The 16,559-nt window shown below is 40.4% G+C and overlaps 1 protein-coding gene across 1 annotated transcript in view; it reads right to left on the bottom strand.

Moving 5' to 3' along the window:
* The window catches only part of LOC122540012 (26S proteasome non-ATPase regulatory subunit 11), a 94,726-nt gene extending 79,255 nt beyond the window's left edge, over nucleotides 1-15,471 (bottom strand). The window contains exon 1 of the mRNA XM_043675300.1: nucleotides 15,322-15,471. Within this exon, the coding sequence (XP_043531235.1) occupies nucleotides 15,322-15,415 (94 nt within the window). The 5' untranslated portion in view covers nucleotides 15,416-15,471. The remainder of the gene's footprint in view (nucleotides 1-15,321) is intronic.
* Between the last annotated feature and the right edge of the window lie 1,088 nt (nucleotides 15,472-16,559).

Raw genomic sequence — 16,559 nt, forward strand, 5'->3', positions numbered from 1 at the left:
GGGTTGGGGAAAATTTTTGAGAAGCATGTGGGAAGACAGTGAATACAACTGGTGAAGAATAAGCTCCTGCTTATCTACTTTCCTTCTCTCGTACATCAAGAAACTACCGAGGTGGATCTCGAAAATACAAATGGAACCAACACAAGCACATGCCTATATCCACTTTTTGGCTGGGAATATTCTCAAGGCCAAAACACTCAGTATGCCTTTTGCATACTTCAAGCATTCTGATGGATAGCAGCATTAACTGTGGTGGCAAGCTAAGAGTTTGTATTGTTATGGATAATGACTAGACTGCCACATTTCTGTTTACATTTGATTGGGGGGCAGTAAAGCAAAGGAATAGTAAAAACATTCACTATCTAGAAGTTATTTCCGTGATAGCATCTATCATGGAAGGAGCTCTTTCATCTCTATTGCTTCCAGAAAGAAAATGCAAGTCTCTCTGAAATAGTTCACAGCATTATTATGGCTCAGACATCATGCATGATATAATCCAAGTCTGAGATAGTACCAAGATGCAACCCAGAAAACAGTGTCATGAGGAACCTATAGATGAATTGAAAGGATTTTGGCTGATGCTAGATTCTCCAAATATCACAGAAACTGTACAAAACCACCAAATTCAATGCCTACAAGAGTGTGTTTTGGCACACTGTGAAGCAATAACGATCTTGGAGCTAGGATATGAAAACACAGTGGTCATGGGAGCTGAAAGACAATAGCAAATGCCAAGAGATCATGGAAGGTTGGCAGAGCAATGGCCAACTGGACACAATTGAAGGCAGCCAAACATAATGCAATTCCACAACACATTTTGTGGTGCAGTCTCTCTAAAAGAGCAACAAGACTTGCCCCATTTATTGGACATCATTCAAATAATACAACTGGCCACAGCCAAAGTGAAGCAAGTCTTGTCCCTCATCAACAGAACGAAGAATGACTAGTGAGTCAGTCTTGAGACACAAACCATCGATAATGCCATGATAATGCCTGATCGGTTCCTCTAAAGATGACTTATATAGAACAGCTGTAACCAAGTGGTACAATGTTGGGAAACAAGTGAGAAAAGCACATATTCAGCCGTACAGTCAGCATTGGCAATCTTCTGAAGCAGAGGAAACAAAATAGGATTCTGTAAATTGAAAAAAAAAGGAAATTTAATAACACAAAAGTAATTGACATACATATGTTGGAAACAGTTTACACAATTATTGTCAACAATTTGATTTTCTTTTCTGGATGGTGTTTGTGCTCTTAGCAAAAGAAGGAAGCCCTCAAAAGAAGTTCAGCACAATTCCAGAAAATGGCATCATTATGGGATTACATCATTTTATTAAGTGACAATCAAAAGGAAGTTCTTGATAAAACTTAGCTCGGCAATTTTCTCATTAAGAGCCTTAAAAAAAAAAAAAAATTTTGATCTCTTGGTCTGAGCTGATGTATATAAACAGTACTACAATGGTCATTTCCAAATGACAGAGAAAGAGTGCTCCAGGAAACTGTTAGTAAACTGTCATTTTTTTGTTGGTACGTTCATAACCATGACACCAATTAACAGCTGTGACAACTACTTTCATAACTCCTGCTCAACCAAGGACGACAGGTCACTGCAGAATGAATTACATGGAACTCCAACCCAGTAAAGTAAAACCGACATACTGACTACGTCCACAACAGTTTGAAAAAGTGAACCTGCCAAAAATGATAATGGCAGAGTAAAGTCAATTTATTTGATAACGCTCATGTTGGAAAGGAAATGTTAACTGCCACATTCTATTTCGATTAAGTTTCGACACCCACATTAAACCATTTACACAAGTTCTGTAGGGGTTTTGGGACAAACAAAAATTAAGAAAGATGACAGTTTCAATAACTTTTCAAAACATTTATAAACCTGTTTCGCTTTAAAGCATTTTATTAAAAACTCAAGACAAATCTCCTCACAAACAAACCCTAAACAAGAAACTAATCATTTAATTTATCCTAACAAAATCAAATTGTCGTCAAGAGTAAATCTAGTACCCCATAACCTATAAAACAACTAAACTCCTTGACTCAATCTGATATCATATACACATGGCTCCAACACCAAATATGCATATTGAAAAATAACTTTGTTAACTTCTTGGAATGAGAGTTTATTAAAGTAATATTGCTGTGAAGGGGCCATTTTATGAAAAAGGTTTGAACTGAGATAGAGCGAGCATACATGAGACACAGAGTGAGCAACAAGCGATCACAGCATTTAGGGTCTCGTTGGCTGAAGATACACCTACCAATGGAAGAAGTGAAAAATTAGATGTGCGAGACACCAGTACTGGAGAAGTGTAGATTGGAGAAATACAGGGTTTATGCAAATTACAAGATAGGAAGGGGCTCTGCTATCAACTCGTTTAAAGATCAGGATGGAAATTCAACCAGACAATGCATTAACGTAGATCTGAGTACAGAAATGACATAAATAGACAAGGCAGAAGTCAAAAAATGTGTAGAGTTTTAAGACAAAGATTTTTTTTAAACATTAACTTTCTATTTTAAAGGTAGTTAGAGTATACATGAAGACTAATTTCTGCAGTTCAAATTGCTAACCTCCAGGTAAAACCTGGTTTGCATTCCTTGACTCTTGTATCCCTGAATATCCAGCACTGCTGAGAATCTCCTTTTCATTCTAGAATTGTTATATCTCAAAAGATTATTAATGCAGAGCACAAAGTACTATATATCAACATTAACTTTACTGTTTTCTTAATCAATTGCAAATCTTTGTTCAGATTTATGAAAATGGTTAGTCAGAAGTTGGAATTTAAGACTTTCTCATGGGTGGGAGACAGATCCAAGCTACTGGATGTAATTTTCTGGGAATCTGGAGGGCGGCTGATCTCCCTGCTACATTACCCAAGTTCAAGCTCCCACCTGAGATAAACGTAAGATGATCATTTGGAAATTCTACAAGAAAAATAGAATGGGATGGGCCAGAAACTGCTGCAAAAACACTGAAGCAGAAGTGAGCAGTTTTTTAAACAGCAACATGGGCTTGGGAAAGTGGAGCATTTTACATCCAAGAAGCAGATCATCTCAGGGCTCATTTATCACCCTAACTTAAGCTGACCAGTGTTGCTTATTTCTCGTCCTCGACAAGACATTTAATAAAAAGAGGTGTTTAATAATTCGCTACATTATACTTTCATTAATATTCACTTCCATTATTATTTTAAAGTAATAATCTAGATTTTCTTTATATTCTAAATAATGTTATTAAATATACCTTGACAAAAGCACAAACTGGACTAACAACATGGATTGGCTGAAGGGAGTAAATCCAGTCATTGTTCAATTGACAAGACCATGCATCAAGACTCATCCAAGAGGTTGAGACAGGAAGAAAACTACCACCACATCTCCAGACACGCCCAACCAAGTCCAGTCATACAGTATATAGACATATACATACAAGCCAATAGTAATGTTAGATGTACACATGAAAACAAACATTTTAGGGTTCATTTATCACTTAAGATGATCATTTGCAACCAAACCTCTATGCAATTCCCAACTCCCTAATTTTGGATTGCATGGGTATACACCAACAAAAACTACATGGACAAAATTTTGAATTAAAGCAATTTCTAGCATAACCACAGCTTAGCTTCTCAGAAGTTCACTCTTTGTACCAATGCTAACAAATTAACTTTCATTCATGTACTTATACCAAAGAGCAACTTTCACAAAAAGCAACATATTGATTGAAAAATCCAGTATGCAACTGTGGAGAGAACAGATAAGCATATGCACAAGGAGAATTCTGATGAAAACTGTGCACAAACCCTGAAATGTTTTCTCCACATTTGACCATTGAAGGCAACTAGCATTTCTGTTTTCGTTTCACTTTGAACATGTCCAGTTTTTTTTTTTTGCTTTTAAAGAAGCAAAAAAGTTTGATGTATAAAGGGATATCCAAAAATGTTCCATTGTTAGGTTCTTTTCCTGAGGTTTCACACACAAGATGCAATTCACACACACCAACTACTGCAAACAGTCAAAGTTTATTAAAGCTTGTACAACCTAGGTGATCCCCTTTATCCCCCCCTCGCATGCATGCGAGGTCGAGTCAAAAAAGGCACTGAACAAAGAAAACAAACCCCCTTTATACAGGTCAGATGGCCATGCCTACAGATACTCTGGCCACTCCCCCATAGTCACATGCCACTCTAGACAACCCACAGTCACGCTCAGTCACATGTTTACCCCACTTACAAATGGTAGGATGAGAGCATGCTCGGAAATAATGTAAATCTAAATGCCCTAATCCTGTGGATATTATTAAGTGAACAATTTCCTGACTGATTCCCCAAGACAATGCAGGTGCGACATATCTAGCTTCAGGGGTTGGCTAGAAAGCATTTCTGAAAGGAAGAGATTGAACAATAGTTTAATTTGATAATAGCAGGGAGTAGTAGCAAATGACTGTCTAATTGGGGTGTGGGTGATTCACATTCTTGCATGAATGTTGTTCCACCCACTTCCAGTCTAACTGCTTAATATTACATTAATGTCCAGACAGATATTCCAATTTAATCTTTTAACATTACACCATGAACCATAAGCTGGCTGTGTTGCTACAGTTAATTTGCAATAAATGTCAAATGCAGGGATCTCCACATACAAATTTGCATTTTGCAGAACAGAGATAGTTAAGGAAGCCCCACCTAGTACAGCAAACGGTACTGAAAGATGTTGGGAGTTACCCTTAGAAAAATGCAGTAATCATCAGCATGCTGTCTTCAGAAGAGTCTTCAATATAATCCTAACATATGAAAAGCAACAAGTAATTCTCCAGACAGCTTGTGGACCAGTAGCTTTTTTGAGTTAAGAGCCGAAGTTCCCCTGAAGCACCAGCAGGCACTAATACCTTTAAAAAGGGTTGAAAGATTTAGCTAAGGAATATTACAACCCCTAGCCTCCTCCAATTCTGAGACACTGTTTTTCTGGGCAATTCAAGTACAAGGGGAATCCATATCAGGATTTTTGGCTCGGTTAAGATGACTGGCCGAGGCATGTGACTTTGGTTTAACCTTTTAATGAGATGCTGAGACCCCATTTGGTATGTGGGATTAATTATGTAACCATGCAAGAGCACCTACTAGATTTGAAATAGGCACTACAACTAGATTTATCATTGAAAAATGCGGCAAGTGGAACATATGAGTTGCTAGGCATTCCAACGGAAGTGAACATCCTCGCCACCAATTGAGCTTGGGAACACCACTTGAGTGAAGGCAATTGCATAGCCTCACGCTGGACAGAGGGACTCTAGGTCAGCCCACAGCCAAACCCAAAAACAAAACCAAGCCTCAATACAAAAACTGATTGGTGGGGTGGGGGAAAGAGGAGGAAGGAACTTCACTATGCCGGTCATGAGCCATGTGTACTTGCAACGGCAGGTAGATGAGAATTCCCAGAAGTATGCTACAATTAATACCCATAAGGGCTTGTAGCAATATACAAGATTGCCATTTGGGATATAGTCAGCCTGTGCAATTTTTCAACAGATAATGCAGAACATTTCACAAGGTTGCCATTTATCTAGATGGCATTCTAATAAAAGGGAATACCAATAAGGAGCACTTAGAGATAGTCCTCAGATGTTTCTCCCAGACAGGTGTACAACTTTGAAAGCAAGGTGTGTGTTCTGGTCTCCCCAAGTGACTTACTTGGGTTGCAGAGTCAAGACAGGGTTATACCCATTGGAAAATGAAGTGAAGGTGATCCAAAGGTATCCCAGCTTCCACATTTGCACCAGAGCTTAGATCTTTCCTTGGGTTTGTGAATTAATACGAAAAGCTCATACACAGGTTTGAATATGCAAACTTCACATGGACAGTTGCCAGAGACTGGAATTAAACCCTGGGTCCCTAGCACTATGAGGCAGCAGAGTTAACCACTGAACCACTATGCTAATATTAGAACAGTATGAGCTCATAGGTGGCCCAATGAAGAGGAATCCCCAAGAGCACATGCATCCAGGACATTGGGCGTATTTATGCTCCGCATTAGCCAGATAGAGAAGGAAGGTTTGGCAGTCATATTTGGAGTCAGGAAGTTCAACCAATACATTTACAGACATAAATTTGTAATAAAATAGTGGAACACAAACCCCTACTGGGTCTACTTGAAGAGGACAAGGCACTACTGCCCATTCCTTCAGGCCAAGTTGAATGGCAGGCTTTAATTATGAGTGTGCATTACAAGTTGGTACACCGTTCAGTAGACCAAATAGCAAATGCAGATGAGCCATGTCCTACTGGCAGATATACCACTGGAAAAGTCCATATGGTTTCATGTTTGCAGGACACACTTCCAAACACAATCAATCATCGATGACAAAAACAACAACAACAAAAACAACAACGACGACGACAACAACAACACACTTTGGACACAAGAAAGTCCCACTCCTTACAAAACTAAAACAGTTGGTAGTGATGGGAGAAATCAAAGAGCCCTCACACCAGAATTGAAACCGTTTTAGACACAGTAGAGGAGGCATATGATTATGGGAGTGATTGGCATGAGCAAAGGTTGCTGCCAGATAATGGCTGAACTCCAGCAGGATTATCCAGGGGTTTCCAAAATGTAGATACTGGCAAGATGTTGGGTCTGGTCGCCAAGATTGAAGGTAGACATAGCCACATATGTAGCGCAGTGCCCACAAGAACAAAATATTACCGGCAGCAGCTTCCACCTTTCATTGGAATGGCCAGGTAAACCTCGGCTACATGTCAACTACGCAGGCCCTTTCACGGGCTCAATGTACTAACCATTGTGGAGGCCCAGTCAAAGTGGCTGGACATGCATAGAGTTCATCCATCAAACACAGGAAGAATTAAAAAACTACAGATAATCATTTACCAGCAGGGATTTGGAGTATTTCCCCAAGTCAAATGGCACTCGTCGTACAAGGACAGCTCCATACCATCCATCATCCACTGATCTGGCAAAAGGAGCAGTCCAAACTTTGACGGCAGACTTCAAGAAACAGCTTACAGTTTCATTAGATACTGAACAGTCCCAGCTCTTATTCAATTATCTCACCACCCCTCATGCAACTACAAGGATATCTCCAGTAGAGTTTCCAGAATCAAGAAGATGCCATACAAAACATGCCTAGCTCCTCGATTGCCTTTCCAACTGTTCCAGAACCTGTGGGTTCTGCCTCTTGCATTGAAGATACCTTGAAATCAGAGGTGGGTTTGGTGGATGTTGCCCCCTTGATGATTTTGCTGCCAGAACAGAAGAATTACTTTCTTCTGAGATGATCTGGACGCAAGAGGAAATCTACTGTACTTTACACACTGCCCTCAGATGCAAAGTTGGAGTAACATGACTCATAACTAAAACTTCCCAGGAGGAACTTCAATTTAAAAAAAAGCCTTTGTCCAACTCCTCAGAGCAAGAGGGATGCAGTGGTTGTCACAAAGTCAGCCAGCCTCCGAATGAATTCCCCAATTGGCACAGATTAACAGCTCCAATCAGGGAGCCCTGGCTGACAGACACAAACAGGACAATCAGAGGTAAAAATCACACAACACCAGGTTACAGTCCAACAGGTTTAATTGGAAGCACACTAGCTTTTGGAGCGACGCTCCTTCATCAGGTGATAGTGGCGGGCTCGATCGTAACACAGAATTTATAGCAAAAATTTGCAGTGTGATGCAACTGAAATTATACATTGAAAAATTGATTGTCTGTTAAGCCTTTCATCTGTTAGAATACAGTGATAGTTTCACTTCTTTCATGTGTAAATCACAAAACCTTTTTTCTAAATTGCATTTTCAGGTTAGCTGTTAACAATGGTGATAGCTAGACAATATGTTGAAGGTGTTAGCCCCCTGTTTCTCTGTCTATGACCTGATGTTTAGATTGATTCTAATCTAAAAAAAAAGAGAGATAACAGAGTTTTACATAAATTCATGCAGTTTTTGAGCTCAGAGTTCTACATGAATGTATGCAGTTTTGGGCAAAGTGCAGCTCCTTGCATTCCCAAGGAGTCTCCCATCCAAACACTGAACAAGTCAGAGTCTGCTTAACTTCTGATCTGGCATTTTCACAGTAGCATGGCCATAGGCACAGCTTCATGCTATTTCATCCAAGTACATTATCGGCACATGAGCCTTGAACTTCTAACTACTGGAGGTGGGAAGGGAACACTTGAGCAAAGCCCAAACCTCCCTTGTCTTTTGAATTACTTGGTAGCAATGGAGACATAAAATATAGACAATTTGGGTTGAATGACCTATTTCCACATTACCACACCCATATATTTTCATTATAATTACACATATGCATTTCCAGGAGGAGTCACAGGATCGTGATCAGGAACAGCAATGACATTATTTTCCTGATCCTAATGAAGTTTAACTGATGCACCCCTGTTGATAGCCCAGCTGAGATTAGTTAAATCAGAAAACAGCAATCAAACCCAGGAACTGCAGATTCTATTGCTCACTTGGTACAGACTGAGCAAGCCTTCACACAAATTGTGTGTTTGTGAAGCTAGGCATTTTCAAAAGTGAGTGTGATATTTTTGACATTTATTGAAACCATTCTTCAAATAAATATCATGGAATCACAATACCTCCTTCCCATTATAATTAAAGCAACATAATTTTCTTTAAAAAGCTACATGCCTACCAAACTTATTTAGATTCATCTCATGAGAAAAGGTTCTTAAACAGGATTTTACCAAGTATGGAAGGTTTGAATTATAAAGACTGGGACTTTTTTTTCACTGGAGTTGAGAGAGGACCTTTGAAGTTCATAAAATAATGAGGGGTACAGAAAGAGTTAACGGCAGTTGCCTTTTCTGTAAGATGGAGGAATTCAAAAATAGGAGCACATTTAAGAAGAGAGATTTTAAAAAAAGAGTGAAGGGCAGTTTTTTTTAAAACAGAGGGTGGTTTGCATATGGAATGAACTTCCTGAGGAAGTGGTGGATGTGGGTACAATTACAACAATTACAAGACATCTGGATAAACATATGAATAGGAAAGGTTTGGAGAGATATGGACCAAGAGCATGCAGGTGAAACTAGTTAAGTTTTAGATTATGTTGAGCATGGACAGGTTGAACCAAAGGGTCAGTTTCTGTGCTCTGCAAAATTCACAAAAGGAAGAGACAAAATTATGGAATTATGGAATTCAAAGGTTAAATACAGATATATGTAAAATGAAAAAAAAATTTCTAGCAAGATTTCAGGACCAAATTAGATATAGACTGGTCAATAAGACCACTGATTTTGAATTATATGCTTGACCTTTTTTTCCAGGATACCATGACAATTTGTCACAAAAAAGAGAGACTAGACTCTTAAGAACAATGAAAAGTCACCACACTTCCCAAAGTGTGTAACTGATATTGATGCATCCTGTCTCAAATGCACTTTAACCAAAGAAGCAAATTGCTTAGTCATAAAGTTACAGTGTCTACTTGTGCTGTGCAACTCAAGGATAGGATTTTTCTCCAAGTGTGGTAAATTCAATAACACAATATATACCGAACAAGAAAACTGTACAAAGGTATTTAACTATTCCATGGTAAGACGTCCTAATTCCAACTCTGTAATATTGTCCAAAAACCCCTACCTCACTTAGCTACTGCTAAAACTGTCATCTATGCTTTTGCATACATTCCTGCCCTGCCTCACACATGGTAGACTCAAACTTGAAAGGGTTTAGAAAAGATTTACAATGAGGTTGGAGGATTTGAGCTATAGGGAGAGGTTGAATAGGTTAGGGCTGTTTTCCCAGAGCATCATGGATAGGGTAAATAGACAAGGTCTTTTCCCTGGGGTGGAGTCCAGAACTAGATGGCATAGGTTTAGGTGAGAGGGGAAAGGTATAAAAGGGATCCAAGGGGCAACTTTTTCTCACAGAGGGTGGCAAGTGTGTGAAGTGGGCTGCCAGAGAAAGTGGTGGAGGCTTGTACAATTGCAACATTTAAAAAGGCATCTGGATGGGAATATGAATAGGAAGGGTTTGGAGGGATATAGGCCAGGTGCTGGCAGGTGGGACTAGATTGGGTTAGGATATCTGGTTGGCATGGACGGGTTGGACCTAAGAGTCTGTTTCCGTGCTATACATCTCTATGACCAAGTCCCATTCATTCACCACTTGTGCTCACTGGCCAACACTAGCTCATGGCAATGTCTTGAAATTAAAATTCAGATCCTTGGTTTTCAAATCCATTGACGCTGCTGTCCCTACTACTCTTTAATCTCTACCACCCTCAATGTGTTTCTGATATTTTCCAATATCTTTCAATACCTATAAATTTTCTCAGTGTTCTTAAAGCCTACTACCATATAGAGTCATACCACATGGAAACAGATCCTTCGGTCCAACTCATCCATGCCAACTAGATATCCTAACCTAACCTAGTCCCGTTTGCCAGCACTTGTCCAATATCCCTCTCAACCCTTCCTATTCATATACCCATCCAGATGCCTTTTAAATTCTGTAATTGTAACTATCTCCAGGACTTCTTCTGGCAGCTCATTCCATACACACACCACTTTCTGTATGAAAAGGTTGCCCTTTAGGTCTCTTTTATATATCTTTCCCTTCTCACCCTAAACTTATGCCCTCTAGTTCTGAACTCTCCCACCCCAGGGAAAAGACCTTGTCTATTTACATTATCCATGCCCCTCATGATTTTATAAACCTCTATAAAAAAGGTCACCCTTCAGCTTCCCACGTTGCAGGGAAAACAGTCCCAGCCTATTCAGCCTCTCCCTATAGCTCAAATCCTCCAACCCTGGCAACATCCTTGTAAATCTTTTCTGCACCCTTTCAAGTTTCACAGCATCTTTTCCGATAGGAAGGAGACCAGAATTGCATGCAAAATTCCAATGTCCTGTACCAACTACTATACTCAATACTCTGACCAATAAAGGGAAGCATTCCAAACATCATCTTCATTATCCTATTGACTTGCGTCTCTACTTTCAAGGAACTATGAGCCTGCACACAAAGGTCTCTGTGTTTTTTGTGAGAAAGGTCTCTTTGTTAAGCAACAGTCCCCAGGACCTGACCATCAAGTGTATACGTCCTGCACTGATTAGCTTTTCCAAAACGCAGCACCTCGCATTTATCTAAATTAAACTCTGTCTGTCACTCATCAGCCCATTGACCCATCTGATTAAGATCTGTTGTACTTCTTTGATGTCCACTACACCACCAATTCTGGTGCCATCAGCAAACTTACTAACTATACCTCCTACATTCACACCCAAATCGTTTATATAAATGACAAGGACCCAGCACCGATCCTTGTGGCACACCACTGCTCACAGGCCTCCAGTCAAAAAACAATCCTCCACCACCATACAGTAGTGTTTGTTACAGTTCTTGCAAGGTATTTTGTAAATGACATTAGTTTTGCATCTTGTCTGTATAGGGTCTTTCAAGTTCTTAGCTGCTGTTTTAGTGTTGGTGGGTTTGTGGGCTACCATGATGCCAAGGGGTCTGAGTACAAAATACCTTGCAAGAATTGTAACAAACACTACATTGGACAAACAGGCAGAAAACTAGCCACCAGGATACATGAACATCAACTAGCCATAAAACAATATGACCCACTCTCACTAGTATCCTTGCATACGGATGAGGAAGGACAACACTTTGACTGGGATAACGCTGCCATCCTAGAACAAGTCAAACAGAGACATGCACAAGAATTCCTAGAAGCATGGCATTCCAACCGGAACTCTATCAACAAACACATTGACTTGGATCCCATTTACCATCCCCCTGAGAAAAAGACCAGGAAATGTGGTCACTGCAGGAATTGACATCACCAACCCTGGGAAACTCAAACATATAAATGGAAAGCAGGTTACACCACCAGTGCTTCATTCGGAGGCTCACTGAAGATGTTACCTAGTACGATGACGAAACGTCTGAAAACAAACCTTCCAGCTCAGCGAGCAAACCTACATCCAGAACCTCAACCCGAGCTACAAATCTTCTCAGAACTTGCTGTCTCTTTAACCCTATTTGCCAAAGCTATCTCACATCCCTTTTTGCCCTCCTGATTTCTCTCAGTTATATAGTTCTAGATGGAGCAAAGTGCCAAATTAGTATAATACTCCAGAGAAGAACATTCAAGTCACTATGTAAATACAGTTGGCTATTGCAATAAATTAGTGAAGCATATAGGAAGTACTTTTCACTTCTCAAAATAACAAACTGAAAATTCAAATTGTCCTGCATCTATACAGCTAAATGACATTTTACTTCTAAAGCAGCTCTGTCTACAAGGTAAGGGATATTAGTTTCCCAGTACAAGCAAAAGCATTCTAGCAAAAAACTAACTTCGTTAACAAGAGGTGCACCTCGACAATTGAGTAGTTTCGTCTCCAAGCTGTGTACAACAGACTACTGTCTCAAACACAGTCCTGAAGAGGAGAACAATCTGACAAAATAAAAAGTTACACTAAAATATAGCACACAAACAACATTAGTTTCTCATGGCGATTATAGAATCTCTTTCCAGAATTCAAATGAAGTGAATTGAGAAGTTAACGTTTCTAAGCCTAACCAACAAAAAAAGTTTTGAACTATGGAATTGTTCAACTTGACAGTCATAAAGGAAAGGAACATTCTTATGGCCACAATCAGAAATAGGTTTATTGTTTCCCTAACGTATCTGGCATCTGCTTGCTCAACACAAATGACCTGAAGAAGGGCCTGTGCCCGAAACGTCGAATCCCCTGTTCCCTGGATGCTGCCTGACCTGCTGTGCTGTTCCAGCAATAAAGTTTCAACAAAAATGACCCCTGACTAACATGTTCAGCACCATTGTCTTTACTTTGGCTGGCATGGTGGCAGTGTTTAGCACACTGCCTCACAGCGCCAGGGACCCAGGCTCAATTCCTGTCTGGTGACTTTGCATGCAGTTGGCACATTCTCTCCATCTATTTGGGTTTCTGCCGAATGCTCTGGTTTCCTCTTACAGTGCAGAGATGTGCAGGTGAGGTGGATTGGCCACGTTACATTGCCCAGTGGTGCGCCAGCTACCAGGGTTAGCACGGTAAATGCGGGGTTATGGGTATAGGATGGGATACTCCTTGGATGGTCAGTGCAGACTTGATGAGCTGAATGGCTTCTTTTTGCTCTGTAGGAATTTTATGATTATTGCAAAATACATTACAGTCTAGAATTATTGGACAAGACAAAATATAGACAGCATAAGAGACTTAAAAGTAGACTAATTTTCTTTTTAAAAAAAAGACAAAAATAACTGGTTGCCAAAAATCTCAATTTTATAATATCATGTACAATTTTGGTTGCCCTCTTATAGGAAGGGTGTTGTTAAACTTCAGATGGTGCAGAAAAGATTAACAAAGATGTTGCCGGATTGGAAGGTTTGAGTTATGGGGTGAGGCTAAATTGGCTGAGGCTTTTTTCCCCTGGAACATTAGAGGCTAAGGACTGATTTTATAGAGATTTATAAAATTCTGAGGGGCATGAATAGGGTAATAGTTAAGATCTTTTTGTGAGGTTGGAAAAGTCTAAAACTAGAGAGCATAAGTTTAAGGTGGGAGGAGATAGATTTAAAAAGGACCTGAGGAGTAACGTTTTCACAGAGGGTGGTGCATATATGAAACGAGTTGCCAGAGGAAGTGGTGGAGGCAGATACAATTATAAAATGCAAAAGGTATTGGACAGGTATATGAATAGGAAGGATTTAGAGGGATACGGGGCAAATGCTGGCAAATGAGACTACGTCACATTGGGATGTCTGGTCAGCATGGATGAATTGGAGTGATGGGTGTATTTTCAGACTGTATGACTCTATAACTTGACGTAAAAGTATACTGCAAATAAGCTCAGTTGACGTTGAATCCATAAGTCAGTACAGAACTTTTATCAAAAAAGTTTTTCAAATAAACTACAGAGTTGGACATTCGGAGATAATTCTGCCATTACTGCTAAACTGGAAGCTGTTGATAAAGTTTAAGTTTCGTGTTAAACATCTGCAGCATATCAAAAGATAACTATAGACTGTTAGATCAAAATCTCCTCACTTCTTTATTGTCAACATTTTTAAAGAAAGCAAATATCCAAAAACAGACAGGTTATTAAATATGCATGCTGAACTGTTCTACTGAAGCGTGTACCCTTTAAATGACATTTGACATGACCATTTCTTATCATTTATATTAAGATTTCTGGCAGATACAGGTATCTGCCCTATAAAAGCACCATTTCTGATGAATGGAGAAATGTCAGGCACTCAGCAAACAGGATCCTTTACTATTCACACACACAGGAACCAACTTTCAACCCACCAAGTTTACATGCACTAATGCAACAAGAGAATCACCAAGATAATGAAGTAGAAATTTGAAGCAGATTGACTTTTTTAATGCAATTGGGACATGCTAGATAGTGTTCAGTCTTGCCTTTAGATGCTTGAAAAAAAATACATGATAGTTCGACCAAGTAGCTCTCAAAGCTGTACTTAAATTTACATAATTATCACTTTCCTGGTTGTAAAGCTGATAGCACAGTTTCCTTGAGTGTGTCTTCATAATGGCTTATTCAGATGTGCAACTTGTACTAAGAGTGTCTAACTGTCAAATAAATTAGTTACCAGAACCCCCTACACTCTGATCAAATAAATATGCATCTTTTCCTTTTCAATATTATTATTCCAGAACCTAGCCCAGTTAACTCCCATAAACTCATCACAGGTAATGTGTCTGTCCATTGCTACTATGACTCAGTAAATTGACTCACTATTGCTAATTCCCTTTCTGGGCATTAGGTCTCCTTTGACTACCTTCCCACCTCAACGCTTTGATGTTTCACTTTAATCCTCCTTTCCTAAAAATCTTTCGGCTTTTATTCCACATAATGTTTGTGGAATATGCCTCATTAAGGATCAACATCCCTGCAAGTTGCCTCTCAATCCGTTTCAGATTCTTTTGAAGCGACTGTTTTCTGCCGGTCGTCAGAGAAGGGAAGAGTCATGTGCGAGACTCTGAGGCTGACAATCTCAAACCTTGCCCTCTCCATTCACCTCCCTCCGGATCGAGCATCCCCTCTGCTCACTCTGCTGGTGTGGGGCGATCTGTTGTGAGCCCAGAGGAGAGGAATCGGACTGTGCCCTCCCCGCCCGGTGTGTGCAAAACTAGGCCCGGCCTCACACTCACAGTGAGTCAGCAGCGTTAGCTCCCCGGCGACTCTTGCCCCGGGCCTCCTGAAACCTTTTGTAAGGCCACCGAGCGGCCACAGAGCCGCCGCTCTCACTCACCGATACTGTGCAGGATGTCTATGGATGCGTTCCGGTCGGTGCTGACTAAGGACTGAGCGCGCTGGAACTCCACTAATGCCGCCGCCACCGCCATCTTTTTCTTCCCTCTCACCGACAATCACATCAACTCCGTCCGTCAGCGCTCCGCCCCCACCGCACCGCGAAACCTATCCCCGGCCCCATACCGCCCCGCCCCTCCGTGTCTGATTGACAGCTGCGCCAGCCATTTCAACATCCTGCCGTTGATGTCATCGCGTGCCCTTCGCCAATTCGCACCAACGGAAGGTGGGACGGACGGGCACTTCCGGCTAGTGGCATAGGTTGCGCGGCAGGCGGCACGCTGACAACACATGTTCGGGGCATGCGTATTCCGGCTGTGTGGAGTTATGGGTAATGTAGTTTTCTTCCTGCAGCATGGACCAGCGTTTGTAGTGTTAATCCAGAAGAGAGAAAGATTGCGGATTATTGTTTCCAGATCTTTATACTATTAATGATTCTGCATACTGCACTGTCTTTCATGCAATTCTCCACTGATTCATTGTTTAAATTTCAAACACGAGCTAAAAGGGAGGTTTATATTCGTACATTTAACTCTTTAGTAGACATGATTTGGAGGTGCCGATGTTGTACTGGGGTGTACAAAGTTAAAAAAAATTACATAACATCAGTTAGAGTCCAACAGGTTTATTTGGAAGCACTAGCTTTTGGAGCGCTGCTCCTTCATCAGGTGGTTGTCTTTAGTAGTTTGCTTAAGTCAGGAATCAAGGATGAATTACGGAGTACAGTACTGTATATGTCCTGTCTGCACAGCACGACTGCCAAACCACTGGGAATATCTAGGAATCCCCTTGAAGTATAAATTGATTTCCTGGTCACATTGTAAACGAACAAGAAATAAATTTATCGGGTACTTAAAACAGTTCTGCGTACATTTTTTTTATTTTTTGAACTTTTTTTTAAAAGAAGAAACAAAAGCAATGGGATTCTGGAAATCTCAAAACAGAAAATGTCACAAATTTTTAACAGGTCCGATAGCTTTTGTGGAAGGAGAAATAAAGTTACATTTTAGGAAGATGGCCTTTCAGAACTGGACCAGATGATAGATAGATGTTTTCTTCAATTCTAAATCACTACTAGACACAGCTAGAGGGTGGCACGGTGGCACAGTTGTGGGCAGCACAGTGGCACAGTGGCTAGCACTGCTGCCTCACAGCGCCAGAGACCTGGGTTCAATTCCC

This window comes from Chiloscyllium plagiosum, chromosome 33 (genome assembly GCF_004010195.1).
Source record: "Chiloscyllium plagiosum isolate BGI_BamShark_2017 chromosome 33, ASM401019v2, whole genome shotgun sequence".
Lineage (NCBI taxonomy): Eukaryota > Metazoa > Chordata > Chondrichthyes > Orectolobiformes > Hemiscylliidae > Chiloscyllium > Chiloscyllium plagiosum.